Here is an 18,287-nt window from a genome sequence, read left to right on the forward strand (position 1 = left end):
ATTTGGCCACATATACCTCTGTATGTCTGTGTGTTCCTGAAATCTTTCAGAATTCACCCTTTATATTATTCCTTCTTATGAAAAACAATCGCTTCACATTTTTCTGCATTAAATCTAATCTGCCACATATCTGCCTATTCCACCATCATGTCCAAATTCTTTTAAAGTTTATCATTATCCTCCGTACAATTCGCAATACTTTCCAGTATTGTGTCAACTGCACATTTTAGATTCATTAGCTCTCATCAACACTTTCTTTTTATCTAATCAAAACACTCAGGCAAGTTAGTTAAACATGAAATACTGTGTACTCAGCCATACTGGCTTTCCTTAGTTAATCCAACTTGTCCAAATCACTGTTAGTTTTCCCCCAGATTATCAATTCTAAGAACTTTCCTACCACCAAGGTCAAACCGATTGACCTGTCATTACTGGATTTACCTCTGCACACTTTTTTTTAATAAGGATGTAACATTTCAAATTTCCCAGTTCTCTGGTGCCACTTGGGCCCTGCAGCCATTGATGGATTGGAAGATTATAGCAAGTTCCTGAGACATATTCACTTAAAACGTAACAACTCTTCTTTATACTCCTCTTTATCAATCTATAACCCATCAGTGCTCAGTAATAATCAGCTCACTGACACTCAGTTTGAACTCTTTCAGGACTGCTCAATTCCTGGTGTTATTTCAGTCTTGGTCCAAACATGGACAAAAGAGTTGAACTCCAGAGGAGAAGTCGAGAGTGTGGTGCTGAAAAAGCACAGCAGGCCAGGCAGCATGCGAGGAGCAGGAGAGTAGATATTTTGGGCAAAAGCCCTTCACGAGCACCACACTCTTGACTCTAATCTCCAGCATCTGCAGTCCTCACTTTTGTCCAGAGGTGAAGTGACTGCACTTGACATCAAAGCAGCATTTGACTAGGTATTGCTTCAAGGAGCTCTCGCAAAAACTAAACTTAGCAGGAATCTGGGCAAAACTGTTTGGACTTAGGCCCAGCAAACAAAGACAATTGTGTTGTCAGGCATCAGCCATCTCAGTCCCAGTACATCACTGCAGGAGTTCTTGTGGTAGTATCCTAGGCCCAATCATCTTCAGCTACTTCATTAATGACCTTTCCTCCATCATAAGGAGAAAAGTAGTGATGTTTGCTCATAATCGTACACTCCTTCAGCACCATTTGCAACTTATCAAATACTGAAGCAGTCTGTCTCCATATGCAGAAAGACCGGGACACCATCCTGGCTTGGGCTAATAGGTGGCAAGTAACCACACCATTTTCATCTCCTACAAGAGAGATCTACTTATATCACCTTAACATTTAATGGCGTTACCATCGCTGAATCGCTTGCTAACAACATCCTAGTGTTGCCATTGAACAGAAACTAACAGGACTAGTCATACAAATGTAGTAGCTGTGAAAGCAGATCAGAAATTAGGAATTCTGCAGAAAGTAACTCACCACCTGTTCACCAGTGCCTGTCCCCCAAGGTACAAGGCAGGAGTTTGGTGGAATACTCTTCAGTTGCCTAGATAGAAGCGCTATTCTATCCACAATTAATCAGCTTCCTTGATTGACATCACATCCACCATTTTCAAGATTCACTCCCTGTGCCACTAGCACACAGAAGCAACAATGTGTACCATCTACAAGAAGCACTGCAGTAATTCATCAAAGATCCTTTGACAGTACCTTCTAAGCCTGCAACCTCAATCATCTAGAAGGACAGGGGCAGCAGATAGATGGGATCAGACCATAACTTCCAAGTTTCCTGTCCAAATTACACAACATCCTGACTTGGAAATATATTTATTTCCAACACTGTCACTGGGTCAAAATCCTGGAATTCCTTTCACTGTGGGTTTTTTCAAGAAAGTAGTTCACCACCACCTAGCCAGGGCAATTTGAGATGGGTGATAAATACAGGCCCAGCCAGCCAAATCACATCCATTGCAATAAAAGAAAACTTGTTTCACTGTAACTACAATGAAGACAGATTCATAATACTATATAGGGGAGGAAGTGACCTCGTGGCAAAGCCCCTAAATCTTAATGTCCATCCCTCTGCAAGAATGTAAGCTAGGTCAAAAAGAAGCTGAAGATTTCACATATTGAGCCTTGAATTCCAAATTCAGAAGCTTGTCAGATGAGTATTAAAACTGTTAAACACAAACCTTTGAAATAAGTGATTTATGACAAATTGTAACAAAATAGAGTCTTCCAGGTAGGGAAAGTGATAGTAAACAGTGCTCTGTTTCATTAATCTCCGTCATTTAACAAATCATTCCAGGCTGTATGTTTATTTAATTAGGACATGCTTCTCTCATTCTGAGGTTTCTTTTTTCAGGTAAGTTAAAGAGCTATTCCTATTTCATCTGAAGCTCATTGAAGAAATGAATGTATAGCATTGAACAGATGGTCAGTGTCATATTTTCCTTACTTTGAGGCTCTTTGTCAAAATGCTTAGGAAGGTGCTGTGCAGCCAGTCTGAGAATTAACTACTCAATCTTATTGTAGCCAGGAAATTTAAGAGACACATTGAATGAATTGACATCTTGTTCATCTGACAAAGACGTTTGCATTGCAACTACAAGGCTGGATTGCTAAATCTTTATGCAGGATTATATAATGTAATAAAACCTGGTTAGCATGGTTATGATTCAGCCAGAGTTCTTTCAAGGCAATAAACTAATCCATGAAATCAGATTTTTGATCGGTTTTAATCATCAAAACTGAATACATCATATTTTATCATGTAAATTTAGCTTATAATAATTTACAAAGTTAATTTCAACATTTTCATTATAATTGTTCATTTTATTTCTTTTTACCTTGAATTTTTCTTTGAGCTGGGCACAAGTTTCAACTTAGAAAAAGAACATTAAATCTGTTTCTAGATCTTCATGAGGATTGTAACCTTCACTTGTTTCCTTCTAGACAAATATTCTTCTAGACAACATAATTAATTTCATACTTCGTACAAATTATTTTGGGGAATAATGGGAAAAGCTTATTATGTGTGCTGTAGTGCATTGTTGATATATTGTTTTTGGTATTCGATTGCAAATATGGAAGAACAATAGATTACTGTCACATGTTGTGTTTGCAATTCACTTTATTTTACGGAACAAGCAAAGTGTCCTCCTGTGATGTTTCTAAATTCTTTTCAATGTAATGTTAAAGCCAATTATACCTATTTTCAAATCAAATCAGTAAAAATTGTTATATTAATGAAAAAGAATAAGCAAGTCATACTCTAATAATAATAGACCATTTTGACCCTTAGCCTAATTGGCAAAGGATACAACTTGTGTTTTCCTCTCATTTAAAACCAATTGAGTGTTCTTATGTATGCCAATTTCATACTGCCCAGAGCAACGCATGGTTTTACTTCTCTCACACTCTCCCATTGTTTTCAATTGGAGACACATTCTATATGTGTAATAAATCCTCGTTGCTTAAGACAGTCTTTTATGATGTCATAGAAAAGACAGAAAAAAGTCACTGGGAAAATGTTGTACAAATGCCAAATGTTGAATAAAATGCAGTATCTTTCAATCATGGTTTGGAATAGATCCAAGTTTGGCAGATTGATTTATTTTCATATTCTGATTCATCTTACATAGTTACTTTATTCTGCTAGATGCTGTATTTCAGTAACAATCCATAATATTTGGACTGGCCAGAAGTATTCTGCCTTTTTTCAATCTGGTCTCCAAGGTTAAAATCAATTGCACAAAGCTGAATTCTAAAACTATCATTGGCTCCATATTTCAAAAGGAAAAAAAAGGAAGGCTTGCATTTATTCAGCATTTTTCACAATCACAAGATATCCCAAAGTGCTTTACAGCTACTGGAGTACATGTGAAGTGTAGTCAGTATGTAAGACAGGAAATACAGCAGCCAATTTGCACAAAGAAAGATCCCACAAACAGCAATATGATAATGACTATATAATCTGCCTTAGAAAAACTTAGATAAACTGGGTAAAATGATTCTGCTATTCAAAATATCCAGCTGATGGGGTCTTGGTCTACCATCTCAACCAAAATTACAGCAGTACAGTAATCCCTCTGAACTGCAATGGCATCTCAGGTCTGATTTTATGCTCAGGTCCTAGAGTCGGATTTGAATCCATAACCTTCTGAGTTAGAGTTGAGCTGGGCAGACTAAATTATGGTTTTCAAACGGGAGTTGGATAATTGGATTTGCAGGCTTGGTACAGACATATCAGGCCAAATGGCTGCCTCCTCAATCAAACTCCTTCTATGATATCATACAGGTATACAACAAATCAACTGTCAGTTATCAAACAGCCCAATTTTCCTTTCCATTGGTCGGTAAATCCAAATCAGTGTAAAGCAATGCAATTACTCATCCGTTCCATCTAACAACTTCACTTTCTGAACAACATTACCTCTTGCTTTCTCAGATATTTGCAGTGGAGTAGTCCCCCCCACCGTGTAAATGAGGGTTACGTTTCAAGACCTACCACGGATGCCCGAAACTGTGGATTGTAGCAAAAGCATTCATTTAAATGGGGAATTTACCTCCCCAGCAGCCCCGTGGCCCCTGGTTCTCGAATGTTCCATGTAATATTTTTGGGTGACAGCAAACTGTGGGTAACTGAAACCATGGAAGCTAATTCCGCAGATATGGCAGTTGCCCTGTATATAAGTCAACCTGAGTGTAAAACATCCTCATGAGCATAAGAATATGCAAATTAGAAGGAGCACCCCCTCAATGCTGCTCTACCATTCAATAAAACAATTTGATTGAAGCGTCACTTCCATGTTTCTGTCTGCCCTGATACCTTTTCACACCTTCTAAATCAAACTCTATCCAACTGTGCCTTAAAAATATTGACTGACCTTATCTACATTGTCATGACATTTTGAGAGAAATCATTTTACCCATTTGCATCAGGATGGAGCCTGCTCCTTTTTAAATTGTATCTGCTAGTTCTAACCTTTTGCACAAGAAAAAAAAATTCTTTCAGACTTGCCCTTGTCAAGTCCCCTCAGAATCCTTTTAATTAAAGCAAAATACTGCAAGTGCTGGAAATCTGAAATAAAAACAGAAAATGCTTGAGAAACTCAATGAATCTTGTGCTCAGAAAAAGAGTTAATGTTTTGAATCAAACATGACTGCTCTTAGGATTCTTTTCAGTTGCAGAAAGGAAATTTTGAACTCAGCCTCTCGCTGTTTTTGTCTCTCTCTCTTTCCCCTCTCTCCATAGATGCTGCCAAATCCCCTGAGCCCCTCAGAATCAGATATGTTTCAATAAGATTACTTGTCTTTCTTCTAAGTTCCAATGGATAAAGTCCCAACTTGTCCAACGATTCCTCATTAGATAACTCCCTTATCACTGAATTCCCCCAAAGTGAACTATTTATGTTTTAACTGCAATTATGTCCCTTTTTAAACAAGAAGACCAACCCTTGCACATTGTATTCTAGTTGTGATCTCATCAATGCCCTTTGCAACGGTAGGAAAATAAGCCTTACTTTTATATTCCATTCTCTTTCTAAGAAACAGTAGTATTTTATTTGCTTTCCTCAACACTTACAGCACCTGCATATTAAGCTAGTGTGATTTATGTCATAGGACACCAAGTCTCTCTGTACACTGAGTTCTATAATTTCTCTCCATTTAAACAATTTATCACTTCTTTTACTTTTCGTCCAAAAATGGACAAGTTCACATTTTCCCAAATTTTTCTAGCAATGTCAAATTTCTGTCTGATCATTTAACCTTTATCTTTTCTTTGACTCTTTATGTTCTATTTAACATTTATATTCCTACCTATCTTTACGCCATAGCAAGTTTAGCAACTATACATTTGGTCCCTTCTTTCATTTATACAAGATGTAAGGAGTTGAGACTCTGGCATTGATGTCAGTGGCACTCAGTTTGTTACATCTTGCTGACCCTGAAAGTGTTCATTTGTGTGTACTTTCTGTTTCCTGTTAGCTAACCAATTGTTTATCCATGTTAGCCCCTATATCCAAAGTTCTTATTTTGTTTAATACACTTTGATGAGGTATTTTGTCAAATATCTTTTGGGAATCTAAAATCCATATCAGCATCCTGCCTCATAGATTTTCCCCATCTTAGTTGTTGAACTAATTGGTCTATAATGTCCTTCTTTCTGTCCCCCTCCAGTCTTGAATGATCACTTTCACTATTTTCCAATCTGACATAATCTAGGTGAACTTTGGAAAAATAAATCCAATGTAGTTACTACCTCGGCAGTCACTTGTTTTAACTGAGGAGGTTCCAGGCCCTTTGTTTTCTGCCAAATTTTAGTTCTAATAACCTTCTCAGTACATTTTCCCCAGTGATTGCAAATATTTTACCTTTTAGTGTCATAGAGCTGTACAGCACGGAGACAGACCCTTTGGTCCAACTTGTCTGTGACGACCAGGGATCCCAACCTAATCTAGTCCCATTTGCCAGCACTTGGTCCATATCCCTCTAAATCCTTCTATTCATTTACCCATCCAGATGCTGTTTGAATGTTGCAATTGTACCAACCTCCACCACTTCCTCGGACAGCTCATTCCATACACGTATCACTTTCTGCGTGAAAAAGTTGCCCCTTCGGTCTCTTTTAAATCTTTCTCCTCTCACCCTAAACCTATGCCCTGTAGTTCTGGACTCCCCTCCCCCAGGGAAAAGACTTTGTCTATTTATCCTATCCATGCCTCTCATGATTTTTTAAACCTCTATAAGCCTCCAATGCTCCAGGGAAAACATCCCTGGCCTATTCAGCCTCTCCCTATAGCTGAAACCCTCCAACCCTGGCAACATCCTTGTAAATCTTTTCTGAACCCTTCTAAGTTTCACAACATCCTTCCGATAGGAGGGAAATCAGAACTGCATGCATTATTCCAAAAGTGGCCTAATCAATGTACTGGACAGCTGCAACATGACCTCCCAACCCCTGTACTCAATAGTCTGACCAATAAAGGAAAGCATACCAAACATCATCATCACTACCCTACCTACCTGCGACTCCACTTTCAAGGATTGATGGACAATTATTTCTGGGGTGTTATTTGTATCCTCAACAGTGAAAACAGCTGCAAAATACCTATTCAATTCCTCTGTCACTGCCATATTTGCTATTAATACAACTCAGCTTCTCACTGTCGAGGACCAAAACTCACTTTAGTTTCTCTTTTTGCCTTTTAATTAACTATAGACACTTCTGCTTCTTTTGTATTTCTAGCTTATCTTCATACTTTCTGTGTCTTATATTCTGTCCATTCTTCGAAGCTATCACTAATTTTTACAAAATTGGATGATTTGTCTTTTAATTGAATACGATCTTTAATTTCCTTACCCACAGATTGTGTCCATCCTCTGGACAGAATGTATCATTTCTGAGTACTTCTAAGGATTCCTCGAAATGTCTGCCAATTTAGCTTTACAAATCCATCACTTAAATCTAATTTTCCAGTTCACTTTCGCTCGCTCTATCCTTATAATTTCCTTTACTCAAGTTTCAAACACAAACTTTTGCAAACAAACTGAAAATGGAAATAACTGCTGAGAAGGTTGGAAATTTATAGGTGTGGAATGTTAAAATAAATAACCCATAAGATACAAGTAGAATAATGTATCACGTTGTCCTTTTTTAATGCATACTGTCCTGTATTTGCTGTTCTTACTTTAGAGAAACAACAAATTAATTTATTTTTCTTGTAGATAAAATGTTGTGGTCCCATTTCATAGAATCTGAGATTCTCTACAGTGTAGAAATACGCCAATTAGCCCAAACAGTCTACACTTACCCTTCGAAGAGTAACCCACCCAGACCCATTCCCCTACCCTATTACTCTACATTTACCCATGACTAATGTACCTAACCCACCATGCCTGCATAAACTAGAGCTCCCAGTGGAAAGCCACACAGACAAGGGGAGAACATGCAAACTCCACACAGACAGTTACCTGAGAATGGAATCAAACCTGGGTCCCTGCTGCTGTGAGGCAGCAGTGTTAACCACTGACCACTATGCATTTGCACTTTCCCATTGGATTTTAAAATTATCTTCACTTGCTGGATAACTTGCAAAAGACTGGAAGCTGATTGAATTTGAAGATTCTTTATTGATCTGGTTTTTTCTGTTTTGATTTCAGGAGGTAGTACTGGAACATCACCAACAACTTCTAGTCCAGGAACTCCATCCCCTTCAGCGTCTTCCCATCTACTGTCTCCATCCTGCTCCCCGCCTACTTTCCACCTGGCCCCCAACACTTTTAATGTTGGCTGCAGGGAAAGTCAATTCTGCAACCTCAACCTCTCTGAATATCCAGCCTGTGCCCGAGGCAACATGGCTACCCTGCAGAGTTATCCAGCTCTAGCTGAGGGTGGATATAATCGACTACAAGGTCCCAGTGCTTCTTCTCAACCACCGTCAGAAACATTTGTTCCACAGAAGACATCTTCACTAATCTCTGCAGTACCCACCCCTTCTTCTCTGCAAGGCAACAACAAGATGGATGCTTACAGCAGTCAACTCCCACCATTTACTGCTTCCCAGTTTCAGTACGTCATGCAAACAGGAAGTCCTAATTCTAACACCTCTTCATCTCACATGTTTAGTGGTAGTCATGTCCAACAGAGTTCCTACAATGCCTTCTCATTACACAACCCATATAACCTTTATGGTTACAACTTCTCTGCCTCCCCCAGACTGGCAGCCGGCCCTGAGAAACTTAATGCCTCCCAAAGCACTTTACTCTGCTCCTCTTCTCCCAATGGGGCCTTCAGCGAGAGACAGTTCTTGTCCACGGGAATGGATGGGATGCATGTGATTGGCTCCACTCCTTCCCAGCAGCCTCAGAATACTTGTGACACCAGACAATATGGGACTGTCCCAGGGAATTCTTCTCAAATGTCAGTGCATATGGTATAAAAAGAATATTTAACAAAAAGTCTTTACCTGAGTTTGTCCATACACACGTAGCACTATGCACTAGTGGTTGATGTCAATACTAGCAGCAGTAAAATTATGTCTCCAAAGCGTATTAATATTAATCTTCCCAATTTCAGTTAAAATCCTACAAGGACCCAGAACACAATGGTCTTTGAAACTGTAATGATATTGGGAGAAACAAGCCCTAAGTAAAACTATATTGAACACAGAAAATGTAAATGTAATTGGGTATCTATCATTGTCTAGAATGTGATATTTACCCTGTTACACAGCATACAGAACAAATACAGAATTCTGCTTCAATAAGCAGCATGATTTCCCAAAATTGGACAAATGCCTGTCCCTTGCAGCAACACGTGTGATTTGCACTGAAATATATTGAAATATATCCTGACAAAGTATATTGTCTAGTTTTGAGGAAAAACTGGTTACCTTTCTCAATACTAATAAGTATTATGTTCTCATTTAGGTTCCTTCCTGTATTCCATATTGTTGTGTTCAGAGCTGTCCAATCAGGAAGTTGTACTGTAGCATTTCAAAAATGGCCCATTCCGATGTCACTTTGGTGTTTGGCCCTGAAAAGAAGACCATTGTTTAAGTTTCTAAGAAACAAGCTAACTTGTCTTTTTATTTTCCTTTTCTTTTGCAATTTTGCAAAACTGTAGTGTTGACAATTTCAATAACTGACTCAAACAACATGTAGAAAACACAGTGTATGTATTTGAATTCAATGTGAAGAAAATGCGAACATTTCTAATCAATGCTGGAAAAGCTATTAATAGTGAAACATGATTACTTCTAAACTGCTTGTTTTAATCAACAGTGCACTCATCAAAATGGAGGATAATGTTGTGCAAAGAGCAAAAGTTTTTAATGAACCCAATTAGATAATAAGTCTATAAGGTTGTCCCATTGGGCTCCTTAACTTGGGTGGGCCATATTAACTAGCAGAAAGGCACACAAAATTTACTCAATCTCTGACTCTTAGGACACCAAAGATTCACCAAAAGAAGAATAAGCACTTACTAAGATGGTCACAGAACTTGGTGAACTATCTGCAAAGAAACTCTTGACTCTTTTGTGCTAAGTGTTTGGATCTGCTAATCTAATAACAAGAACTTCTTCCAGTTCAAATAATTGTGCTTGTAAAGAAGCAACCTCCTGTAAACGGATCTGTACATGAAATTAAAAAAAAATGTGGGGAATGAAACCATGCTTCTGAAAGTGTTCCTTTTAAACAAACGCTCCCACAACAGTTGTGCTTACATATTGTGTGGCGCCAGGCAAAATGTATGGTAATGCATTTGCATGGAAAACAGACAAAGTTCAAGACGTTCTTTATCATAGCTCCACTGCCAGAGAACAGACATGATCAAAAACTGTGGTGGCCAGGCAATGTTATGCTTGGAGCGAAAGAGACTGAAACAACTGCTGCAGCAGCTAATGACATATCTGGAGACTAAAGTCCAGCTAAACATCTCACACCAATGTCATTAGGATTGTCCCAGTCAACTGTATCAGCTTTCCTTCTTATTTAATTTGTACGATTCCACTCAAAATTAGAATTAAAGTTCAAAAGTCAGACATATTAAGCATTTTTGATGATTGCCAGTGAACCTGGGCTCTTTTCTAAAACTCCTTATGCCTTTAGATCTTATGTTTAAGCCATTAGTGAGCTTAGGTGTAGTTGCATGTTTAAGCATTCTAGAACATTATCAATTACAACCACATCAAACAAGAACTTCCAACATTCCTGTGGAATTTTCTGCAAAGATCCTTGGCAAGAAAATACCTTTTCCAGCATTTTACATCAGTACTCTTTAATAATAGCAGTACACTAGCAATAGCTTCCTATATGCTATATTCAGTTGATCCTGACTGCAAATATTGTCTTTTCAACTCCCCATCCCCAGAAGATTTGTGAAGCTGTCTCTATCCACAAAAAGAGCAAATGAATCAATTATAGGACTGCTTTAAAAACAATTATTTTTCATTTCTGGGAAGAACCAAACTGTTTTCTGGTGCTTCCTAAGTCTACCTGACCAATCTCAGTAGCCTTATGAATAAAGTCCTATAATTTCTCAAAAAGGGACCTTTCTATCTGAAGAACATAATCAATTGACAAAGTTTGAAGTCCCTCAAAGCATCAAACTACACAACCCCAAACACAGCCAACTCCATGAGTATGTGATTGATCTTTCAGGGAGAAAGCTAACAGACTTGACAAAAAGTCCAGTAGTTTCCTAAATGAATAAGTAAATGCCTCATGAAAATAGCCTTTCTCTTGTGCAAACAATGATCCAATAATAGAAATTGCTGGAAAATCTCAGCAGATCTGGCTGAGAGAAATCAGAGTTAATGTTTCAGGTCCAGTAAACCTTCTTCAGATTTCTCTCCACAGATGCTGCCAGGCTTGCTGAGATTTTCCAGATATTTCTATTATTTTTTCAGATTTCTAGCATCTACCCTTCTTCCAATTTTGTGTAAAGGTCAAATAATATATAGTTTGAATTCCCTTTTACAAAGTAACAATTCTGTTTTTGCGTACTTAGGACTAGAAACATTCTGTCACTTATTCGATAGGTCTGCAGTTTTCTAGTCCAGATTAGGCCTGCAACTATGAACGAGGTCAAGATTGCCATTTTCTGTATAATTTGTGCCCATGTACCAGGTGTCTGTAATTCATTGCTGATTTCAGACGAACATGATCTGCTGATCACATTACATAAGGGAAATAGTTGAGCTTAGCAATATTCACCCAAAGGAACTTCATGAACTAAACTGTGCATCTCAATGGTGATGAACTAGAGACTAATACTGAGTATGAAACTTTTATATATCAATATTTCTGAGACCAAATAATGTATTAATATACTGGCGAAATCTGTGAATTGAACAGAATTATGATAGTGAGATTTCTAACTTCAATTATGCGTTGCAGTTGGGAGGTCAATGGGCCCAAGGACTACTAATAGTATTCAGGAAGTTCTTTTGACTGAATAGTATGTGACACAGGAGAACTCTATAGACTAGGTAATATATTTGGTTGGGAAGAATGAGCTGAACCAGTCCTTTGCATACAGGGGTTGTGTGGAATGAAGAGTTTGTTGAATAACAAATCAAAATCCATATTTTGGGTGTACATACTAAATTTTAATGAAATTGTTTAACTGGGGGAAATTTTAGTAGGCTAGTGGGCTCCCAAGTTTCAAATTTCATGACTATATGTGAAAAACATAAATAAATAATTCAACACTTTTCATTGATGCCGATAAGCGTTTTAATATTTTCATCAGTTATTTTTTTCCTCTCCTTTCCTCACCATCACATTTTGCTATTTGCCCTCTGATTTTATTGGCTGAATCTTACCATACATTGGCAAAGTATCATTGTCTTTTATGGAGGTTTCCCTGGGCAAAGCCTAATGAGTTTTTATATGCTATCATCCTAAATGCACCTCATTAACTACCAACTGCACCCCCTCTGTCTGATGCTCAGCAGATTGTATCACATGTTGTAGCCAGAAGAATATGCCACTGCCAGGATATCCCAGAATAGACTGGCATTCTTGGTGCTGATGCCATATTTACAAAGGTACCAACAGTCTTGAGATACCTAGTACAGTTTGTGACATTTGCCCTGGACTTGGCAGATAAAGGGAAATTGGTGTCCTGTTTTGCGGACAGGGACTTGGATAGGATGGTACAGGGAGATATCTAGTATTGTCAGGACCAGCAGTGGGGGGTGGGGGGCATGACACCAGACTCTGCCAGACAGTCCAAGATTGCAACCCAGGTTGCCAACTGAAAAAAGGTGCAGCAATGTAAGAAAGCCAATGTCCCTCTCTTCACTGTTAGATCAAGTGCCATAAGCTTCTCTCTGCTATCTCACATTTAATCTCCACTACTGATCCACCAAGACTCATGATCTATCACTCTCACTGTTGCATCTTCCCAACTCTGTATCAACCCTGCCTTGCCCCAGACTACAAATCCTGCATAGCCTCTGTGCTGTCTACTCACTCACTGGGGAGACCACCACCTTTCCCCCTTGAGCACAAGCACTAAGAGGTATGCCAGCCACTTTCATCTTATCAGTCTATCCCACTGTAGTGATAAGTGCAGGTGAGCTTCAGCATTAAGGTGCAGAAGCCTGGGTGAATCAGAATGTGACATGAGGGTGAGGAGGTTTTAGCATGTGTTGAATGCCACTGTTCGTGTAAGTGGTACATATGGCTGCTGCTCTGGAGAATGTTCTTCGATTTTGATGCAGGTCTCCAAGACTGAGGTCTGGAAGAGCAATTGGCAAACTGCAATCACTAGGTACTTGCTGTGAATTTCATACCAAGAATCCCAGAAACAGATAGTTTCTATCTGACCCATGGTGTTGCAGGAGCCTGCATATTAATGAGATAGAGGTCAGGAAGAATAAAGACTATTGTTCACTCTCAAACTCATCAACACCTCATTAACAATCTTGTCATGAAAACAAGACTTGTGGCTCTCAATGTTGAGAAAGGACTTGCTGGATGTCTCACATGATTTTACCACATTTCTCACCTTAGCCCACGTCATTTGGTGTCTTGTCAGATTCTGCCCACTGTTTCTACAATTAGCCATTTTAATATGGTGATAAATAGAGTTCTAAGTATCTGTACACCAAACTCTATTGTACACCTATGTTTGGCAGCTCTCTAATGTGGTGTGAGAATATCATTTACTGCCCAGAAACAAAACCAACTTGAAATCTAGGATTGCTCTGAATTTTGGATTCTCACTGAAAAGAAATTGCCCCAGCACTGCACTACTCATATCTTGGATTAGTGGTGCTGGAAGAGCACAGCAGTTCAGGCAGCATCCAAGGATCAGCAAAATCGATATTTCGGGCAAAAGCCCTTCATCAGGATGATTTTACTCATATCTTGCTCAAGTTTCACTCAGCAACTTATCCCTGCCTAATGCTTACATAAGCTTAGAAATCAGTTAAGTTGGTCCAATGTCAGAATCTAAAGTTAATTTATACCAAATTTTTTTGATACAAATATAACTGAAAATGTTATTCAGGCTGAGATTTTGCTTTGTTCATTTTATTTTCTTATACACTTTATTCTTATTTCTGTGACTAGATGCCTCTGGTATTATTGCTGAACTGTCAATCTAGAGATTCAGGTAATGTTCAGGGGATCTGGGTTCATTTCCCATCACTGTATTTGGAATTTGAATTCAACAAATATTTGGAATTAAGTGTCTAATGTTGATCACGAATCCATTGGTGATTGTTGGAAAAACCCATCTGGTTCTCTAATGTCCTTTAGGGAAGGAAATTGCCATTCTTATCTAGCCTGGTCTACATGTGGCTCCAGACGCTTAGCAATGTGGTTGACTTTTAACTGCGTTTAGGCATTTAGAGATGAGCAATAAATGCTAGCCTAGCCAGAGACACCTTATCCTCTGAACAAAGACAAAAAAACATGTAACAACATTCATTATGTAAACACAACTCAGAACAAAGCATTAAACAAAATTTAACGATGTCCACTCAAATTTTAAATTTTGCTTGTTCTGGATATTCAGTTAAATTTAATAGAAACAAATTCAAATATATCTTTTTAAATACTGAGGGACTCAAACACCATTCTTTCTAAATACTGGATGCCAAGTGAAGATTCATTGTACTGCTTGTATCTACTCACTAATGCTACTGGGGTAAGATTCTGGGTAAAAGCCTTATTACACATTTCAGAATTGTTTAACAATTACTTATTATATTACTTCTGAAACATTCAAAAACAACCCCAGAAGTCTTTTTAAAAATCATTTTTAGTAATACTTGGAACCAACAATCGTGACTCTGAACTGCAGAGGTCAGTAAGATACCTGAATCAAACAGTTAATAAGTTATTGTCATTCTGTCTGGGAAATGTATCTTCAGGTAAACACCAATTAGTAGTTTAACTCCAACAAGTTCTGTATCAGTTGCAACCTGAAACTCATTGTAGCAATTTGTCTTTCATATTTGAATATTGAAAATAATATGTTCAAATACCACCAATGATAATTATTGGTTATCATAAAGGGAAGAATGACACAATTTAGAATCTCACTTCTGGTGTTGGAATTATACCTAGGACATTTATGATCTAGATACAAAGAAAACATCACTTCAATGTGGTGCCTTTTGCTTCCATATTGAAAGGAAATACTGTTCAAGAAACTCCCCACCCAGCCCCCTTCACAATTCTTATGTGAAGTATAAGAACAGGAAACCATCAGGAAACAAAAAGGAACACATACAGCCTTTCTTTCAATTGGTCATCCTTGAAGCAGGATGTGAAAGGAAGCAACACGTTTGAAGAGAATGAAGTATTGGTGCGCTACTTCCTGTGGTTGATACATGCAATCTGGCCCCATTGGACATGAAATATGATTGTAGCCATTCTAATATGAATATTACAATCAGGTTTATTAAGAAAAAATGGAAATCATATCAATTGTAAAGTTTCACAGAAGTTAACATTGTCAACCTTAGACAATAAAATTAGATGTGAGAACAAATAACATTAAATGAACCTCTTTATTTGCTGCATTGCTTACAAAAACTTATATTCACATCCTTACTGCAAATCAGCTATGTAGATAATAAAACACACCAATCAGGCATATGTAAAACTGCAATGAAAATGATTGTCTATGAAGCAGAGATATATTTCAATAAGTTTCAAAATGCTTATTGTAGTTGTGAGTCTATTCTGTAAATGCTTTACTTTTCATTCTTTACACACATATATCACTGTCCGTATGTGCCATGTATTTGGGTGCCCATGCTACATCTCTCCCAGACCTTAATGTTTCCAATTTCCTTCTTGGGTGCAGTAAATCACAAGAAAAATCTTCATTTCATCATTTGGAGTCCCCTAAAGTTGTGCACATTTTATATGTTGCAATAAATCAAACACAAAAAGAGTTTAAATCTGTTGCAGATGCAATACCAAAAATGTCACATTTCTATAAGTGGCCCAGATGTGGTAAGGATGAGCACACTGTCCCTTGCGCGATTTGGTTTGATCTTTGCATAAAGCAAATCCGTTTCTGTTGAATTGAAAGTTAGATCTGAATCATTCTAGTTGCTGGCCATCCAATAACATAAGGCAGAACTTAATTTAGCCTATTCTGATTCCTGGCATTGATTTGTGAGATTAATCTGGTTCAAATCAATGGTACTTCCAAAATTCATATTTTTTTGAATCTCTGACCAGATATGGGCTCAATTTAATGTACAGTATAGATTGTACACTCATCAGTTCAGTAATGTTCAGATATGATGTACAGAGCTAATTTATTTCGAAAACTATAATAGAGTCATTTTCTTATTCAAAATTTGTTACTTATCCTCATTACTCTAATCAATAATAGATTAGATTAGATTACTTACAGTGTAGAAACAGGCCCTTCGGCCCAACAAGTCCACACCAACCCGCCGAAGCGCAACCCACCCATACCCCTACATATACCCCTTACCTAACACTACGGGCAATTTAGCAGGGCTAATTCACTTGACCCACACATCTTTGGACTGTGGGAGGAAACCTGAGCACCCGGAGGAAACCCACGCAGACACGGGGAGAATGTGCAAACTCCACACAGTCAGTCGCCTGAGTTGGTAATTGAATCCGGGTCTCAGGCGCTGTGAGGCAGCAGTGCTAACCACTGTGCCACCGTGCCGCCCACAATACATGTTCAATTTCTCATTAATTGCCCACAAAAGGTAAGCAAAACTTAATTTTTGTTGAATCTGGTTTGAGACCAAATACAGAAACATTGGAACGTAAAATTCAAGAGCAGAAGTAGGTCTTTTAGACCCTAGAGCTTGTTTCACATTTTGACCAAGTCATAGCTCATCTGTTAGTGTTTTGAATTTAGCATTGCCAACAACCCAGCTAATATTTGATCCCTTTGCCCATCAAGAATCTACCTATTTTCACTTTAAATATAGCATCAACCTCACCTCCACAACTTTCTGATGCAGGGATGCCTGAAGTTGTATAAATCTCAGGGACAAAAAAATTCTAATCTCTGTCTTAAAAGGTGCCCCTTATTTTTAAAATAGTGGCTCCTTGTCCTGGACTCAGCCTCAAGAGAAAAAAGAAAATTAAGAGCCATCTTGTCAAAACTGTTAAGGATTTTGCATACTCCAAACACGTCACCCCTCACATTGCTAACTGCCAGCACTAACAAGCCTAACCTGTCTAAACCTTCTTCAAACATCAACCTGCTCATTCAAGGTCTCAATCTAATAAACCTTTTCTCAGTTGCTTCCAATGTACTTACATCCATCCCAAAATCAGGAGACCAAAACTGCTCACAATATGAGTTATGGTTTCACCAATTCAATGTCCTATATAGGTGAAGCACAACATCCTTACTTCCTAGTTTTATTACCCCTATAATCAAAGAAACATTCCAACAGCTTTCTTAATCACTGGCTGTGACTGCACATACACCTTTCGTGACTTGTCCTTGAGCACCTAAAAAATCCTTTTGTACCTTGGAATTCTGCAGGTGATTTCCATTTAAGCAATATTCTACATTTCTGTTCTACCTGCCAAAGTAAACTGTACATTTTCCACATTATACACCATCTGCCAGATTTTTCCTCCACTCATTTTGACCTATCAAACAAGGTCCTTAAATGCCTTTAATTTGGGTGTGTAATCTAATCTTTGCTTGAGTTAGATCTCGCATAAAACCTTTAATTTTAATCAAACATTGATAGATTACAACTAAATCTTTATTGGGCAGTATTCTACAGATTTCAACTATTGCATTGAGTCAGATATCTGAGATTTGAATTATTTCAAACTTCTAAAGATGAAAAGTAACAATTATGTTGTGAGTAACATTTGTCAATCACAGAATTAGTCATCCTCTCCAAACCTCACCTAACCTTTTTAAGAGAATCAGTTATAGTTGTTGAGAATGTTTCATGGAAGCAGTCTCTACTAAAACTGATAACGCAATGTTGTGCAATTCTGTCTATTAAATAATCAATAACTTCAAAACTAAGGCTAGACATCAATCTAGTTTGTGACGGATAATAATAAGAGGTATTGAAATTGTCAGTGACTGAATGTACTCATAACAAATAATGAAGCTTTCAGTAAACCTTCAGTAAGTAGGGCAAAATACAAATATTCAAGGATGGAACATATACTCGACCTCTGTCCAATGTGAGCAATGGTGAGTAAATTGCAAAGGATGGGCAGAGAGGTTCCCTTTCCCAATCAAGTGTTGAGTGGCAAGCTGAGATTTTTATCAGTGAGAGGCCTATTGCTTGCACTTG

General features: G+C 38.0%; 1 protein-coding gene across 1 annotated transcript in view; it reads left to right on the top strand.

The window, feature by feature from the left end:
* tbx15 (T-box transcription factor 15) overlaps positions 1 to 10,144 on the top strand; it is a 103,422-nt gene extending 93,278 nt beyond the window's left edge. The window contains exon 8 of the mRNA XM_060833096.1: positions 8,149 to 10,144. Within this exon, the coding sequence (XP_060689079.1) occupies positions 8,149 to 8,927 (779 nt within the window). The 3' untranslated portion in view covers positions 8,928 to 10,144. The remainder of the gene's footprint in view (positions 1 to 8,148) is intronic.
* The last annotated feature ends 8,143 nt before the right edge of the window (positions 10,145 to 18,287 follow it).

The sequence above is a fragment of the Hemiscyllium ocellatum genome, chromosome 12 (genome assembly GCF_020745735.1).
Source record: "Hemiscyllium ocellatum isolate sHemOce1 chromosome 12, sHemOce1.pat.X.cur, whole genome shotgun sequence".
NCBI classification, from domain to species: domain Eukaryota; kingdom Metazoa; phylum Chordata; class Chondrichthyes; order Orectolobiformes; family Hemiscylliidae; genus Hemiscyllium; species Hemiscyllium ocellatum.